Raw genomic sequence first — 17,953 nt, 5'->3', positions numbered from 1 at the left:
CGATTAATATCCAATGGTTTGCAATGAGACATAATTGAATGACAAATAAAAAAATAAACATTACTTGTTCATACTGGAATTCTGTATTGCTAGAGAAGAAATTGCTTGCTCTGAGCTACAATTCAAGAGGAAAAGCCAAATCTTCAAGTCATAGCTGAACCATCACTTCCTGACAAATTACATCAGCATTTAACAGAAAGAGTTTGCATTAGCAGACTGTCACCAACTCTTAAGATTTCTCCAATCACCATTTACCATTTCTAAATCCTTTACCAACAAATGCATATTTGTTTAGGCTTTAAGGGTCCTGCCAAGCTCTTAATGGAGCTTCATGGATCAGCAATTTTCCACATGTCTTATTTTGGGACTCAATGGACTGCAGGCCATAACACCTGTTCACCTTACAGAAACTGAGCTAGGATTTATATTTACAGTCTAACTACCAAGTCCTGAGATCAACACTGCCTAATGTCCTGAGATTGCTTCCACACTTCCTTCCTTTTATCAATGCAAAGGTTGTTTGTTTGCTTCTTTTGCCTTTTCTAACTAAACTAAATATTTTTGAAGACTGGTAATGTAGTTCATGATTCCCTTTCCTGCAACACACACACAGTTTTAGCAGAGCCTCTGTGCTAGAGTAGCTAAACATTAACAACATTCTGTTCAAAACAGAGTTAATATTGCTATGGAATTACACACTGCAGCATTGCACAATATTTGCAACAAGTCTTGCCTTAACAAAACAACATCAAAAATTGGGCCCAAAGATTCACTGAAGTCGCAAATTAGCTTACAAAATTTTTATTAATGAGCATAATGTACAAAATAACTTAACCTGACTCTAAAATCATAGACTGGCATTTAAATGGCTGGATTATAGAAACTCATTCTTTTATTTATAAAGCAACTTCAAATGAAATAGAAATTATAAGGCATGCACACCAAAATCCAGCTGTGGTTAAATTACATGCTGACATTCTTGTTCTAACCCCCCTCAGGAGCCATGGGTAATACAGAGAGAAGAGCACTGGCTTTAGGCTGGTGCTTAAATATCTCCTCTAAGTCCTGTACTCTCTCATTGCTAACATGGGCTTGAACCTGAGCTCCTGCTCCTTCATTCTGAGCAAGCACTTTAGCTGATTCTCTTTTCCAAAGAGACACACCCTTTGGAAATCCCATCACTCTCTAGACATTTAAAATTACATTTCTCCTAAACACAGGAAAGTGAAGACAAATGTATCTAAATAGGGTTAGCTGTCTGCATGACAGATCAATCATCAAAACTTTTCTGTTTGACTGTAAGGTGGGATAATTGTTTCACAAGGGAGGAAGTATATTTCTGGTTAGTGCCCTTCTGGTCAATAAGCAAATAAGCAAAGCTTAACAAAGGCTGATGCACCTTTAAAGGCAAAAGTTAATATAAATATGAATACTAGAGTCCCTTCTCCAACCACCAGAAAAATAGAAGGAACTGCATGAACTAGAATAGTGAATGGATCAGATGATCCAAACATAAATACTGAAAAGTTTATGGAACTAACAAGAAGTCCTAAGCTAATAAGCCTATGGAACATGCAGCTAGAAAAGATACTTCTTTCATAAATTCATTCAGTCTTCCACCTAGGAAAATCTAAGTGAAAGGATCTTGTCAGTACCTGGATCAGCTTGTTCAACTCATATTGCCACAACAGTTTTTAACTCCAGGAGATGTTTTGTGAGGTTTATGTACAGAAATACAGTTGGTTTCACTGGTATTACAGTAGCACAACACTGGCATTAACTTAGGCCTTCAGGTGGTAAGAACATGGTAATTCTCTATTAATGTACATTTACATCTGACATTAGGAAAAAATTCTTTACTGACACAGGTTGCCCAGAGAAGCCATGGATGTGCCATCCCTGGAAGTGCTCAAGACCAGGTTGGATGGGGCTTGGAGCAAGCTGGTCTAGTGGCATTGAGGCTGGAATGGAATGGTCTTTATGGTCCCTCATTGCACAAACCATTCTATGACTCCAGATGGGTAATGAGAGGTGCAGGACCAGAGGTCAAAGGCTTAACTATTGATTACTGGAGGGAAGGTCCAAGGATTGCTGAAAACTCAAATGGTTCAGAGACATTTTCAGCTTTTGGAAACATGGTCTGGAAGGATTTTTTTTTAAATTATAACATTTTAATTGTTAACAAATTTTACTCCCTGTGTATTCACAATGCAATTCAGCTTAAAAATGAATCACTAGAAAGATACAAAAATATATAAGAAATAGCAAATTTTCTCACAGTTATTTCTGCTTTATAAAGAGGAATAAAAATTATGAGGCTGTGCTAATTTTATGCTTCATTCTGCAGATGAATGAAGATTTTGTCTTAAAAACATTTGCATTCCTCTCCTTTAAAGCAATTTTCAATTTTGCTGGATGCAGCACAATTGCATCTACTCTTTCAGCTGCAATGGGTTGTTGAAATTGAGCTATTGCCCAGCACCTGCTCTTAGTCAGACAGCTGAAATCAGAGGTTAGGGGAAAAAATAAAGATTTTTTGTCATTGTAATGCAAGTCTCCTTTTAGCTTTGCTGCAGTCAGTGTTCAATTATGTTCTGTAACAACCTCCATTACTAGAGCCAGTGTTTTTCTGTTCTCTCTGCATATATTAACTTCCTTGTTCACACGTGAGATCCTTCTTAGCAAGGCAGAGTCTTAAGAGACATTTGCCCATAGGCTTCATGAGTCTCTATCTTTTTTGGGCTGTTGAGGATCCTAGTGTTCAAATGCATCTTCATTTTGAATGCTTGAAAGGTAACTGATACAATAGAACTTAAATTATCTCCCAATGAAGGTCTGATAGGTCAAAATTAACCTGAAATTCCATCTAGTCTGTTGAATACAAAGCATTGAACAAGTAACAATGAAGGGCTCCCACATAATTTTTTATTCTATTTTTACAAGCTCTGAATCCTTCTCCCTCAGAATTTTTATCAGTTCACTGTGTAGCCCAGAAATTTAAGGTTTCATCAGAAGCAGGAATCAAGACCCTACATCTGTAGGAAGAAAGCCACAAAGATTTTGACCAGCAAGGCTCAGCCACAAATGGAAAGGAAGTAGCTGGTGTGAGCAGCTATTGGGAAGGCAGGAGCAGGAGCCTTGCTTCTGAAGCAGGAAGTAAATGGACAGAGAGCTCTGAAACAGAGGTCAGAGGGTGAACAACATTGAAATTCAAGATCTTGGGAAAAGGAAATCCAGAGCAGGAAGTACTGGGATGATTAGAGTGAGGATTTGAAAAGCCTGGAGCAGAAGACATTTTATTACAATATAAATCCATTATAATAAATTGACCTTGAAAAGAAAGGCTATCATTAAGGTGAAAATGTTGGTGCCTCAAAATTTAGCCTGTTATATAAGGGAAGAGAATAGAAAACAGAGTGTTGTAAACTTTTTAAAATTTAATTAAGAGTCTCAAATATTTCTCTTATCCTTCTTCCTCCATTAAACCTCCAAGTCTTGGAGTCACATGGTTGAATCTTAGTTTTCAGCAAAAGGAAAAAAAATTTAGCTGTCATGCCATCAGAGAAAATCTTGAACATTCAAAGCCTTAAAAAATAGGATATAAACCCAAACATTAACTTCTATTTTTTAATAAATCTCATTATTTGAATGTAATCTGTCTTGCAGTTTTTAACATAAGATACAGCATTAGTGAAAGCCTAGCATCTGCCTTCTAAGCAGACAGCAGCTAGAGATCCAAAAAAAGATCCCCAGCTGCTATCATAGTCATCATCAGCACATAATGACTGGCATGCTGGAATTGTGGGTAGCTCATTTAAAGCTGTCACATATTCATGTATTCTCTGTTTGACAGATTAACCCCTTCCCTGGGATGCAGGAGCACACTCAGTGCTCCCTCCCCAGCATCCAATCCCCCTGTGCAGGAGAGCACGACACCATCGCTCCAAGAAGGGCGCTCGCAGCTCAGAAGGCTCAGGCCACACAAAAGGCCACAGCAAGCCCTCAGTGTGTCACAGACACTCCTCTGTGGAGAGATCCAGACAACTTTCTGTGTTCCAGCTCCCTGATCAACAACCCACTATCTACTGCATTGGGGAGTATTTTTAAAAATTAAATAAAGACTTCAGGGTTCCTTCCTGGTGCTTTTCAAGTTTCCATGTGCACGAACAAGAAAATCAAGATTCAAGCTGGAATTTTTCCAGACATATGCAGAGTAATTACTCTCCGGAAATTCTCTTTATCTTCATCCTTGTGGATTTGAATGCATCCTTGAGAAATCTTTCCCTCCTTTCATATTCATCAGAAGAGAGGACATAGCAGTTCCAATTAGCTTACTCGAACCTCTACATCTTGTAGAGGTACCTACCCTACATTTAGTAATTTGCTATTTTCCATTGATACCACGACTGGCATCCATTTCTAACTTCCTCCCAGTGGAGGAGATCAGAAACAAATGGCAGATATTCCAGATCAGTCAGAAGGGGCTGTGGTAACTGCCAACAAATCTTTTGGCTGATTCAACCATTTTGTAATCATCTTATATTTCAGTGCACCGATTCTCAGCCAAAAAGCCTTCAGATCTGTGTGTCAGCCCCCACCACAAAAGAGCAAAATCTGAAGACCTGAACTATAATGGTGTTATCAACAGAGCTAGAGAAAGCATCCAAATTCTCACTTCTGTGCTAATAGCCCCACTCTGAAGAGAAATAAAAGCTGGTTTTGGGGGATGCCAAATGAAGTAGCCCTCAAAATAGATGGAGTATCTATTTATTCCACTGCTTGGGGGAAGTGTAAAGAATGGAAATCTACAATAAAATTTACACATCCTTTCTTGCAGTTTTCACAGCTCTCCAGACATACCAATAAACATTCATAGTCAATCCTATAAGAATCTATGCGGATTTAAAAAGCTGCATGAACTCTGAATATTCATTCACAAGAAACTGCTGATGCCATTTTGTCACAATGCTTCCTTTTAGTAACATAAGATTTTAAAAAGAACTGATGAAATACTTTGTATTTAAGAGATTTCTTACAGAAAAACCTACTAATTCCTTTTCCTCAACATTAATGCCCTCCTGAGAAGCACTGCTTACTCCAAAGAAATCTACAGCTCTTCCTCAGTAGCTTTTATCAGGCAGCAGGTTCAAGTTACAGGTTGTAACCTGCTCAGTTCTGAACATACCCAGAATGTTTGCATCAATAGATGAACAACTGTGGAAACAAGTCCTAGTAATATTAGTGAACTCTGCCTCAGAAAAAAGTCACTTTATAAAAGGTATGCTCTGTGAAGAAGATAATGAAGTGACCTATGCAGTGCCTGACAGAATCTGGAACACCAACCATACCTCAGTCTAAAAGAGTGCACGACCTCAGTTTAATCCCCTTTGTAAAGCCTTACCTGGTGTCTGAAATTCCTTGCCACTCCTGCTGGAGATGCAGTTCCACCATTGCTGCAGAAGGCAGCCGGATGAAATGCGAGCCACACACCACACGTGCAGTTCAACTGCTGGTTTAAGGGAATGTGACTTCAAATTTCAGGGTCTTGTGGCTGTCAGGAAAACTTTTCCTACTCACATGAGAGAAGGGGCACTTCCCACTCAAAATAATCTTGTTTTGTTTGAGGGAAGAATTAAATGTGTGAATGAAAAGAGTGTTCTGTTCCTCCTTAGCTGCTAAATACAGGATTTAACCTAATAAACACTTCTCTAGGGTAAGGCCATCACCCTCTTTTGTTGGGGTTTTTTTTTGTTAAAATCCGCAGGGTTCTTCTTCCCCTCTTTCTCACGTATTCAAGATGAGAGAAGCTTCAGTGAGCACAGCTACCAGCATTCCAATTTATTCAGCAGCAACCCCTGTGGACTGCTAACAGCAGACTGCGATTCTGTTTGGATTACAAGGTGCAGATAAGTAATTCCATCCTTAATCTATCACTGTCAATGCTGGTAGGGGAACAATTTATACCTGTGAGAAGTCAGGCAGAGGAAAAGATAGATTGGGTAAAAAAAATTAAAAATATTGTGGGGTAGAAGGACAGAAGAAATAGAGAGGATACAAGTCCATTAAGAGTTCTGTGCACACATGCATGCAGAGGTAGGAAATGAGGGAATGGGATAAAGGAACAGGGTGCTAATACGAAAGCAGCAAGCAGGAAGGAGATATCCAGGTCCCAAGCAGAAATTTTCAGTAGCAATGAAAATCTCACTTCCAACATAATCTATGCCTTCCATTGCAGTGATCCCAGTGTAAAATGCCAGGGATATTTGTGACCTCTGTAAATGCTGATGGATACCACCACACTGCAGCCACGATCAATAAACCTCAAGTACATCATAATGAAGCCTCAAAGCCTTCGCTTGGAGACCTGTCAGTAAACTGGGGCAATATTACAGATAGACAACAAAGGATAATGCAAAGATTGCAAAAATGGAACAACGCAGAGGCAAGTGAACTTCCTGGAGGATGGAGCGGAAGGCAAAAAGATGAAAGAGGAGGTAAGCTATTTAGACATAAGTGATGGAGAACATCAATAGCCCACATCTGTTTTATGTGATGGAGGACTTGGGGATGGAAAACACAGAAAGTAGTAATGAGACCTGGGATTAATTTTTCTTTTCCCTTTTAAAGGAACAGTAGGGACTCCATCACTTATTTTACTACAAGTCATCATCTACAATTGCAGTCTTCCCACTCAGGATAGTGAAGTCTTGTTCACGTTTTTATCACAGAAACAATGTTATTTTATGTGTCTATAGAAGACTCCTTTGATTCAGCTATAGGTTCTTATTAATTTTATGTTATTTGCATGCCTGCATAGACACGTCACAGGTTTTATCCCAGGAAAGGCAAAAGAGCCGCCTTCTAAGCAGTTACATAAAAATAAAATGTTGACATTGAAATAAAACTTGGAAAACTTTATTTTTGACCCTTGGAATGTCCAGTGTTAAAACCCAAATACAGATGCATTATTGATTTCTCTGTTCTTCCCAAGCTTACTCACTGCTTTCCGCAGTATGCGTGTTCTGTGCTCCAGAATAAACAACCCAAAGTGCAGCCAAGCGAAGTTCATACCCTAAAAAAGTAGGGCATAGGTATAAAAAGGTATGGATTGCTATTAATGGCATGCTTTCTGATGGCACCGATCTTTCAAAGAGGTTGCAAGGAGGGAAAAACCCAGAAGTTTTGTGGTTCCCTTTTTCAGCTTCCACGCAAACCCGCTCGCTTGGACTGCTTAAGGAAGACAGAAAATCAGTTCAAAGAATAAAAATAGGGAGTAAAAATAGTTCAACAGTAGCCAAGGGAGAGCTTCGTAGAAATATTTTAAAAGTAAGAGAAAACAAATGAAGAAATTAACCTACTGCAGTATGAAAGGCTATAAAAATTAACAAAGAGAGGGGGGAAAGAGGAGAAAACAGCTAAGAAACCAACAAACAAGAGAACTTTCTCCGTGAGTACATTAACACGGCCAACACAAGGAAAAGTGTGCAGCGGAGGGAAGGAGGGGGGATCAGCTGCTGGCCCGGCCAGGGAAGGAGCGCAGCTCCACTCCCTCAGGGTGACGGCGGCCTCACAAACCGCCTGTTCCCGCCGTGCTGACCCGGCTTCGTGGCCGACTTTGAAGCTGCGGCAGCAAAGCTCGGAGCCCGGCACAGCCGCGGCTCCCGCTCCGAGCCCTGAGGGAAGCGTGACCCAAAAGCCGGGGCCGGGCGCGAAGAACGCGCAGGCCGGGCCAGGCCGGGCTCCGGCTGCGCGCATGCGCAGTAAGGCGCACGGAGCCAGGGCCCTTCCGCACGGAACATCGCCTTCCGCGGCCTCACGGGCAGGAAGTGGGGGCTTCTTCCCCCGCTCGCCTCTTCCCGCCTTGGGGCTGCCGCAGCTCCCTGCCCGTAACTTTTATCATTTTTCTGCCGTGCCCCCAGAGGGTCATTTCAGCCCCCTGGTGCAGGGCCCCTCTGTTCTACCCAATAACAAGCCGGCCTTCGCTGACGTTCTTAGTTGCCAGGCAGAATTCCCCTTCGCGCCTCCCGTACCGCCGCGGCGCCACCGGGAGGAGCGGGGCGTCTGCTTTGATTGACAGTACGGCTAGGGGGCGGGGAGAAAGGCCAGAACCAATAATAACTGTGGGTGTCCTTGATGAGCAGGGCCCGCAGCCAGTGGGGATGGGCGGGTGGTCGCTCGGTTGCCAGGGCCACGCGGTTGCCAAGGCCGCGGCTCAACGCGGTGGCGGCCCCGCCGCCACCGTCCGGGCCCGCCGCCGCCTCCTGCCCCGGGCCGGCGCCATGGTGAAGCTCGCTGCCAAGTGCCTGCTGGCAGGTGAGTCTGGCTCGCCCTCTCCCATCCACCCCGCTGGCCGCAGCGGACTCTAGAGCGGGCGCCGTGGGGTAGGGCGAGGCCGACAACGCAGGCGGTCCGGCCTCCCACAGCCCCTCGTGGAGGGACCGCCACGCCGGAGAAGAGGTGGGGAAAGAGGCAGCGGGAGAGAAGGGAGGATCTCGGCTGCCTGGGGACGGGAACAGTGGAAGTCGCGTGTGTCAGTACCGCTTGGTACCCGCCCCCGTCTGCCACGTGGAGCCGAGCTGTGACCAGGGAGGGTGTGAGGTGTAGTTGGATCGGCTGAAATCCAAAGACAGGATCTGAAAAAGAGGAAAAAAACCCCAAACCCAAACCAAAAAGAGTATTTCTGTAGTGTGGAAAGGTGGGCACAGAAACTGGAGAAAGCGTGAAGGGAGCAGGGTAGGCAGCTGAGTCCTGCCTCATTTGTGAGTCTTGCTTTGGGCTGACGGGAAAACTTCATGTCAGGAATTAGGATGATGCTGAGAGTATGGTAGAAAGGTAAAGCCTAAACAAAGAGTAGAAGGATGAAGCATGAGCACTTCACAGTTGCATCTTTTTCACTAAAGAATTTGGAGGCTAACCTGGGGAAAAAATGAAGACACCAGTTTATTTAGTCAGGATGGATTATGGAGGTGCTGAAAGTAAGTACAGCTGGCTGTCAACATTTTGTGAAAAAAGCTTTAATTTTTCCCCTCCCTCTACATTGAAGCTCTGTGCAGCCTCAGCCAAAAGCACAAATCCATAAAACCTTTCTGTGCAATCAACTCCCAGGTTTAACTCTTCATTCAAAATTATTTCGTACAGAATAAAATGTTTGCCTTTTTTAACCTCAGAAGCATCTGACCATCAGCTCACACAAAACCAGATGTGGTCTTTGGCAAAGGCAAAATAATTAATCTCCCTTGTGGCACTGCTGCTGTGAACAGCATGAGTATCTTGCCTGTCTTCTACACTTGAAACGTAGGCATCATTTCCAATTTGGAAGTTTCCTGCTCCCAATGTACTGGCTTTACTGAAGTCTATCCAGTTTTGTTGTTCAGTGTTACCAAAGGCCAATTCCACGACCATTTTTAAATCACATAAGTTTTCTTTGGATGACCTGTTTATGTCCTTAATCCTTATTGGGTCTGGAGCAGCCTTTTCAATTCTGTTCACAGCACAAAGAATAGCAATGTCCTATCCCATATGTCATTCTTCTATGTGCTACAATAATATCCGTGTATTATTACAAGTAATAGATTCATGAAGCAGACCAGGCAAAATAGAACCTCTGTTGCAGAAAAAAAACACTGTAGTGAAAGGGACCTAAGATATGAGTAACCACAACAAGCTAAAGGAAACAAGAAAATGCAATTACATAGATAGGAGCAAACCCATCAGAAATGGAACTGGGAGCTCTTGTGGACTTATAGAAATGGTAATAAAGAGCCGGTGACACAGAATTTGGAGGTACACCAAGGTCAAAGAGAAGAGGGGAAAAGGGCTCTTATCAGCAAAACAGAGACTATTAAATTGACAATAGAAGGCGATTCCTGTGTTATCTCAAGGGTCATTTACAGACACGAAAGTAAAGTCCCTGTTGTCTGAGCTTACTTTGGAGACACTACATGAAGGTTTTCATTGTAGAGAAACAACCAGCAGTAGCAGGCATTTTTGACACATGAGACTAAACTGAAAAGGACAAGGAAACTTTGTCTAAGTGTACTGGTGTGATAAACTAAAGAGGATGGCAAAGAATAGAAAGAGGGAAGAAACACCTGGGGCTGTCAAGTGAAAGAAAGGCTACGCATTAGTTAAGAATTTGTGCTGGCTGATGCCTGCACAGTTTGGAGCAATGTGTGCCTCTCTATCTCATTTTACAAAGACAGATCTAATTGTCTATTGAAATACAGAATAGCTTCCACTTAGAACAGAGTGTTGTCTTCCGCACAGGCTTGAGCTGATCAGAGAACAAACAAGCTGACTTACCAGATTTTCCTGTCTAAATATTATGAGCCCAACTCAGCTTAAAGTAAGCAAGCATGCTAAAAATGTTTAAACAAGAACTACATTTGGTTAATGCATCTAGGGGTAATTGTCACTATCCAAAACACCTTTCCTCCTCTGTAATAGTATGTGAGCAGAAAGCTTTACCAATTTCCTTCAAAACACCATTAGGAAGCTGTAATAGAGTCAAAAATATACTCCTTTCTTGGTTTATTCATTAACAACATAATGTAAAATACCTCCTTTCTGGCTTTATTTATTAAGAACATAATGTGAAAGACTTGTATTCCAGGCTTGGCTGTTATGAGTGTGCCTTTAAGGGTAAAGCTTTAATCACTGAGGTGTTTAATTACTGGCTCCTGTCCTTTTAACTATGCAGGCTAGCAAGACATTATGTGGAGAAATGATAAGCTCTTTGGAAGCATTAAGGTTTTGTTTAGAAAGGGGGATGATTTATGGGTTTTTTCATGTAGTAATACAGGCATATGTGAGCTCTGCAGAGCCTGAGGAAATGGCCTGAAGTTGTGTCAGAGGAGGTTTAGGTTGGATATTAGGAAAAGGTTCTTCACCCAGGGGGTGACTGTGCTCTGAAACAGCTCTCCAGGGAAGCAGTCACAGCAACAAGCCTGGCAGAGTTCAGGAAGCATTTGGGCAGTATTCATGAGCATATAGTGTGTCTCTTGGGTATGGTCCTGTGCAGGGCCAGGACCCCGTGATCCTTGTGGATCCCTTCCAATTCAGTGTATTTGGTGGTCCTGTGATTGCTTTGGATCTCACAGAGTTTTGTAAGAGCAGGCCAAAGCAGGCAGCTGCTAGGTTTGCCTGAAGTGTGCAAGCCATATCAGAAAGCCTTGGCTCTAGAGGAGCAGAAGCCAAAGCCCCTTGCTTTTCCTTCCACACAGGGATGAATCAGCAGGCTCTTCCATCCAGCCATGTGCTTTCTCTCTGACATTTGCTTCTGTTATGCCCAGGATGCAACTAATGAGCCACCAGCAGCATTGAGTCAGCAAGAGTTGCTCTCTTAGCAGGGTCAGCAAGAAGAGTTCATTGAAAAACATTACCAGCTTAAGCAGCTTTGTCTCAGCATATAACAAGGATTTGAGTCTGGGGAAATGGGTACCCTAAGGAGAGGAAATAGCCTCCTAGGAAGCCCAGTCCCTTCTCACATTGCAATTTTCTCTACATGATAACATATCTGGGAAATTTTAATTCCTGAGTAAGGGCTGTGGAGAAGGCATGAAGTTCAGAACAAACAGCAGTTCCACCCTGATCTGGCAGTCCTTTTGCTGTTGTGTATAGGTCAAAAATCAGATGTCAGCCACTAGTACACATCATGGCAATATTCATTTAGTTGAGTGGGTATTACCTTTTAGATGGTTTTGTGCTTCATGGGACACTTAAATTGCCTGTATTCAGAGTTAGAGCATCTAGGCTCTTACAACATGTGATAGTAACAAAACTGAGGAAAAATAAGATTCTTAAGTATGAAACGAAAATATTTTATACTTTTGGTTTTGCAGGAGATCCAGCTGTGGGCAAGAGTGCTTTAGCCCAGATGTTTCGCAGTGATGGGGCTCATTTTCAGAAGAACTACACACTGGTAAGCATATAACAAGCTCGGACTGCTGTCTAATATTTTTCTAAGATGAACGGGAAAACTGAGAGGCCTAGAACAAAATAAATATGATTTTAAGTTGAGGCATTCAAGGTGGGATCTTAGAGGGTTTTCTTTCTTACACCCTGGATTCTGAAGAGAAAAATTTAACGTTCTGTAAGTCTGCATTATGTAGGTGCTGTTGAAACTTAAGGTACAATAATTTAGTTAATCTTGTGATTTTCCTGCTGAACCAATGTTTTCATAAGGTTTTGTGGTGTTAGAGAGCTCCCCCCTTTAGGGACTACTCCATGAAAAAGCACTGCTGAAGGAGAAAGCTTTTAATTCCAACTATTAAATGTGCATGTGGACAGTGCGCTTATCGCTGTGCAAACACCAAGATGTGCTGCATAGCCCCAAGATAATTATAATCTACAGAAACTGTTCCCAGATGAAGAGGATACAGTTTGCAGTCTTTCAGTGTAAGAATCAATGGTGATGACTAATCAGAAGCAGGATAAAAATAAAAGTAAATATAAGTAAAGTAAAAAAAGGAAAATATGAGTGTGGAGGAAAAAAACCCTAAAATATGTTTGTTCATTGAAATAAAGATGGAAACCAGAATTTAAGGATAGAAATAGAACAAGCAAATGAGCTACAAAGCAGAATAAGATAAAAAGTGGAAGAAGCACAAATAATCTCAGTCCCATATGTTAGCTCATCACATGGTTAGTGCAAAACGTTCTAAGGCGTGCGTTAGAGCAGCAGTGTGAGAGTGAACGTAGACCTTCAGACTTCAGCTAATACTCTGAGCTGTATAGAAGGAAATCTCTTTGGTTTTCCTCCTTTTTCCTCCTTCTGAGCAAATCTACGAGTCTTTGACATATTGTTGAGATTAGGTTACCAGAGCTAGAAGGAATATTGCTGAGTTTCCAGCAGTCTGTGTTTGATGGAATCGTAATGATTCACAAGAATTGCCTCAATCCAGTGCACGGTTGGTATGCAGTTGGACAGGCTCTTGAAAACTCTCCTGATCCTCATTTTCCTGATTCTTTTTGACAGACAGCGGGCATAGAACTGTTGGTGAAGGCTGTATCAGTTCCAGAGACAAGTGATAGTGTGGTGAGTTTTTCTGTGACATAAATTGGGTCAGAAAGAGACGTCCAGAACTCAAGCCCCACACGAGTCTCATTCTGGTGGAAGATCACTATGCATGTTCATAGGGCAATTAAGTTATATGAAGGAAATGAGGCTGACCATGTATAATTCCTGATACTTAAGGGTTAGTTTAATCTTAAAAATGTAATTTCTATATGCTTGTATCCAACACAACATTTTAAACCAAAGTTATTGCCAGCTTTGTTGAGATTTTGTTCTATCCTTTGGGGCACTCAGATTTAGTTCATGATTCTTGGAACTACAGAAGCTGAAGCTTATCTGTTATTTTTCCTTAATGCCTTATACTCCCACTAATGGAATGTATATAATTTTGTATAAATAAAGGTTACTGTGCCACTCCACATATTCTGTTTCCAGTAGGGATGGAAACTAGATTTGGGGCCTTGGAAGTAACTCATTTACTGCTTATATTTGAAAAATGGCTATTTATTTTCTCATACTATCTGGGGTTCTCTCAGTGCAGGCATCCTGGTTTAGGGCAAACCTCCAAATGGAGTCCCTCTAGAAAACCAGATTCCAGCAGCCCCTCCTCCATCTGGTTTGGGAAAAGATTTCCTTGGAGAAAAAGGGAAAAAAATGTTTATTTAATGAGCAAACTATTCACAAGCATAAAAAATGAATAATATTAAACAATGAAACCTCTTGCTGTTCTGTAGAGATGGCAAATTCAGAAAGTCCTTGTCATGGTGTGTAGCTCAGCTCACTCAGTCTCTTATCTGTCCCTTTGGTGATGGAATGCAGCCTCCTGGCCCCTGGTGGGCCACAGGCGTGAGCTCCCAGTGTTCTTCTGGGTTTTCAGTCCAGAATGGGTTTGAACAGTTCCACACAAAAGGAAAAAAAACACAGTCCAGGGAACTTCTCTGCCTCAGCTAGCTAAAAACTAACTAAAAGCAAAGGACAGCTCTGTTCCACTGTCTGTCCATGCTGCAGGCAACACAGTCTGGGAGCAGGATGTGGTGGAGTGAGTGCAGTTTCTGATAACAAACTCCACTTTTCTCCCTCTTTGCTCTCAGAACCAGTATCAAAGGTGCAGAACTCAATGTCCAGCATAAACAGGACAACTGGGGATACAAGCATCATAAAGTTACCCCAGGACAGTGGGGAATTTGTCCCTTAGAGACATGACACTGCTGTACTGAATAAAATGCTGGACTTACAAGTTGCAGTATTTATTTCCAAAACCTTTCCCTACACTGCATTTTTCTTGGCAAGAGCCTTCTTTCTGTTTCCGCTTTCAGGAATTCTTCATTTTTGACTCTGCAGGAAAAGATCTATTTTCTGAAATGCTGGGGAAACTGGTAAGTCTTATGTAACAGTCCTCTTCTTCCAAAGAAGTGCTTTTGCTTTGAAGATCTGAGCTCCCCAGTCTGGCAGATGTAGCAAACTTTGTCTTTAGTGTAAACGGGAGCAATTACCTCAGTTGCCAACGCATCCTGTTCTACCTCTCTAAAACTTGTGTAAGTACTGGAAGAAATACTTTCCAAAGAAAGGAAAGCAGATAGGCAGTTTTCTTACAAAAGAAATAGGGAATATTAACTGAGAATTTCTGTGTGCTGTTGTTTAAAGTTATTTTTATTTCTTAGAAAAACATCTGTTTTGCTGCAGCTTCAACAGTGGGAGGGCTTTTTTTTGTGTTACAGTGATGTGTTTGATCCAACAGGATTTGTTCTTGTCCTTGAGCATAATCCTGCCCTTGGGTTTTTTCCTTCACATATTTGTGACCTTCCCTGTACAGTTCTCTACTTCTACTGTGTTATCTCAATTTGAGAAGCAGAATCAGTTAATTAATGTGAGCTTTCATAAAATGGCTAAGTCAACCTAATGGTTCATTGTCTACAAGAGCAATTCCACTTTTACGCTTGCACTAGATCTGGTTTGCAAGGGACTTCTCTAGAAGCTGGTTCAGCTTCTCAAACTGGAAGAAAACCTTTCTACTTTTTTTCTAGGACTAATTTTGTGCTGATTCAGCATGAAAAATCAGCTTCCCTGGGGATCAGATGAGTGCCAGAGCTGATACAAGTAAAGGGGCAGGACTGCCCAGACACAACTAGGGAGGAAAGCAAGACCATCTCTCCCAATGTCAGTGATTTAGTTGGGTCCACTGAAGTGTGAAACCTCAGCCAGGGCATAGGATTCCTGGGTGTTAGGCTTTTTATTTTCATCTTAGCAGCTGTGTTTGCCATGTTTACAGCCTGGCTGTTGACCACATCAGTTTCATTAGAGCTGACAGTGTTCCTTTCTTGCTGTGCAGTGGGAGCAACCCAACGTCCTGTGCCTTGTGTATGATGTCACTAATGAGCAATCCTTCAACAACTGTAGCAAATGGTTGGAGAAACTGAGGGCTCAAGCAGTTGGCATGCACATCCCAGGTAAGAATGGGGTGTGACTCTTGTTACCTACTTCCCTCTTGTATGACAGCAGTTGTTTCTGTTGAGCTGTGGAATAGAGCATTTATTTTAAGTGAGAGCAGACACGGATTCCTCCAGCTTCTTTGCTTTTATCAAAAAGCAGATAAGGCTTGAATATGTTTCTTTTTTGGAATATTTTCTAGGTAGTTATATTGTCCACACCTTGAACTTTTTAAGTTACTTCTGAAAATGTTCCACTATTTATGGCTTACAAGTCAGCACTGATGAGCCGTGGTTTTTTCCTTTTCTTTCATGTCTTTTTTTCTGTAGGTGTCTTAGTGGGGAATAAAACAGACCTAGCTGATTGTCGAGTTGTGGAGCAGGAGCAAGCACAGGAGTGGGCTGAGAAACATGGCCTGGAATACTGTGAGATGTCAGTGGTGAGTATCTGCTCCTTTCACCATCTGTGCAAGGAGATGTTTGTAAAGTTATCTTCTCTTTCAGGCAGAGAAAGATAACTGGGGACTCTCTTCCCCTCGTTTGTCATCTAACTCAGTTTTAATCCTTCTTTGGTGAAACAGAGCAGAAATTGTCAAATGATTGTTCCATCTGCAATTCACAACTTTCTCCTTTCTTTACAGAAGGAAATGAAAAATTTTGAGGCCCCATTCCACATTCTGGCAAAATTATTCCACCAGCTGTACAAAGAGAAAGTGGAAACTTTTCACTCACTAGCCTGACTGGTATGATTTATTTATCCTCTAAGCTTCTTCTAGTACTGAGAATCCTGCTGGATTGAATACAGAGAGAAGAAAAAATATGAGCTATTTGCTACTTCACGGTCATCCTCTGGTAATTCAAAATAAACTAGAAATAAGCAAGTGGAAAGACACTCTTCTGAAGCTGCTACCTCAGCATTCCTTTCATGTCTTCTAACTTGGTTCTCTGCTCATTGAAAGTCTGCTAGGTTGGAGGAGGCGGAGAGTAAAAGGGGAGGACAGAATGGAAATTGCCAGCTCTTTGCTTTGATATCCTTTTGTCTGAACAGACTTCCTGCTGCTACAAGCAAGGATTTAGAGGTTTGGAAAAGCAGAGAGGAAGCTGACAGGATGTTTTTCGACTTAAGCCAGCCTTGATACATACACTGCAGGGCAGGACCGATTTGGCCCTACCCCCTGAAAAGCATTTTCAGGAGGAGGCTTACAGCCCTAAAATCAACACCTGGAGACTGAGATGTGTGGGGGCAGAGCTGGATTTAGGTGTGTTTCCAGGAGTGCCCAGAGTCGGAGGCCAGTTTTAACAGTGTTGCCCTTATCAGTTGTAGGATTGATATGTTGGTGACTAATGCATGTTTCTAATTTCCAGAATCTGTTTCTTTCCTTCTGCGTGGCTCACTGTCCCTGCCTGGTGGGAGCCGCGTCGCGTCCAGCCGCTGTCGCTTGGTGACGCAGTGCCCTCTGCTGGTCCCAGGTCACAGGAGTTCTCCAGAGGCTGCCACCTCCCTTGAAGTGAACAGGAACGGCTTCCTGCAGCCGCTTCCAAATTGGATAAACTGCAAAGTGGAGTCAAATTGCAAGAATACCTTTTCTATTTTAAAGATTAATCTAAAACTTATAAAAAAATTACCTTTTCTTCTTCATGTCTTTATCATCTTACGTATTGTTGTGTCATTTTTGTCAGCTGAATTTGGCAATACCATTCTGATTAGGTGCAGTTCTCAATCTGAAAATCAGAGTCCTCTTATTAAAGTCTCTCTGCTTGTCATTGAATTTCAGATAAAAGACCATGGTTCTGATGTTGCTAGTGGAAACAGGACTAAGGAAATGAAAGCCTGGCTAAGTTACTCTGACTCAGCTGTGTCTGGCTAGAAGTTTCATATTAGAAAGGGTAAAAGCCTAGAGAGAGTTGCTCTTTTGTGTGCAGTATTGATGTTGCATATGTAAGAGTCTTTGCTAATGCAGTATGCAGAAGCACCTGTGGTGAGGTCCTGCCTTGTAACTGAGCCTAACACCAAGAATTTCAAAAATTTAACCATTATCTTCCAGATTATGGTAGACCCCCGTAGGCAAGGGAAACTGAGTTTTGTAGAGACTAAGCACTGAGTGATTTTTCAGGCAGTCTTTTCAGGAATCTGTGTTTCAAGACTTTTATATGTGTGGTTTATAATAATTTTTATGCCCAGTGCTAGGAAAAGTACATTAAATTGAACATAAGAAATATGGCTGCAGATGTTGCAGGAGAGTTTATGAAGCACTTCAAGAATCTGGAGAAGCACTGCCCTCATTTCACTGGCAACAGTGTGTTGATGCTGGGAACTCACTAGGGAGCATAAATACCAGTTAAAGAGGGTGAGTAGGAGCTCAATCTACAAGAAGTGAAAACAAGAGGTTCTTTTGCTAGAAGCCAACTCAAAAATGGCAGAACAAGGTGGGAAAGCTCCTGCTTTCTCCAAAGAAGAAAGAAGGTCCTCCATGAACTTAGGGTAACAAGAAGACTTACTCTTTTTAAAATT

General features: G+C 41.9%; 2 protein-coding genes across 2 annotated transcripts in view; one reads left to right on the top strand and one right to left on the bottom strand.

The window, feature by feature from the left end:
* LOC131573207 (neutrophil cytosol factor 4-like) overlaps positions 1-8,053 on the bottom strand; it is a 53,919-nt gene extending 45,866 nt beyond the window's left edge. The window contains exon 1 of the mRNA XM_058826932.1: positions 7,962-8,053. The gene's annotated coding sequence lies outside the window, so the exon portion shown is untranslated. The remainder of the gene's footprint in view (positions 1-7,961) is intronic.
* A 118-nt stretch (positions 8,054-8,171) lies between these two features.
* Positions 8,172-17,911, top strand: LOC131573208 (intraflagellar transport protein 27 homolog). The gene is made up of 8 exons (XM_058826935.1): positions 8,172-8,313; positions 11,841-11,920; positions 12,977-13,036; positions 14,332-14,391; positions 15,345-15,462; positions 15,772-15,881; positions 16,083-16,184; positions 16,807-17,911. Exons 1-7 carry the CDS (start codon positions 8,280-8,282, stop codon positions 16,179-16,181), a joined length of 561 nt encoding a protein of 186 aa, XP_058682918.1. The 5' UTR covers positions 8,172-8,279; the 3' UTR covers positions 16,182-16,184; positions 16,807-17,911.
* Positions 17,912-17,953: the final 42 nt, after the last annotated feature.

This window comes from Poecile atricapillus, chromosome Z, assembly GCF_030490865.1.
Source record: "Poecile atricapillus isolate bPoeAtr1 chromosome Z, bPoeAtr1.hap1, whole genome shotgun sequence".
Lineage (NCBI taxonomy): Eukaryota > Metazoa > Chordata > Aves > Passeriformes > Paridae > Poecile > Poecile atricapillus.
Note: the sequence above shows the minus strand (reverse complement) of the source record. Positions and strands in the feature narration are given on the sequence as shown.

Coding starts and splice junctions, on each gene's coding strand:
- LOC131573208 (XM_058826935.1), top strand. CDS start 8,280: ATGGTGAAGCTCGCTGCCAAGTGCCTGCTGGCAG. Junction 11,921..12,976: donor TTCAGAAGAACTACACACTG/GTAAGCATATAA, acceptor TCTTTTTGACAG/ACAGCGGGCATAGAACTGTT. Junction 14,392..15,344: donor CTGAAATGCTGGGGAAACTG/GTAAGTCTTATG, acceptor CTTGCTGTGCAG/TGGGAGCAACCCAACGTCCT.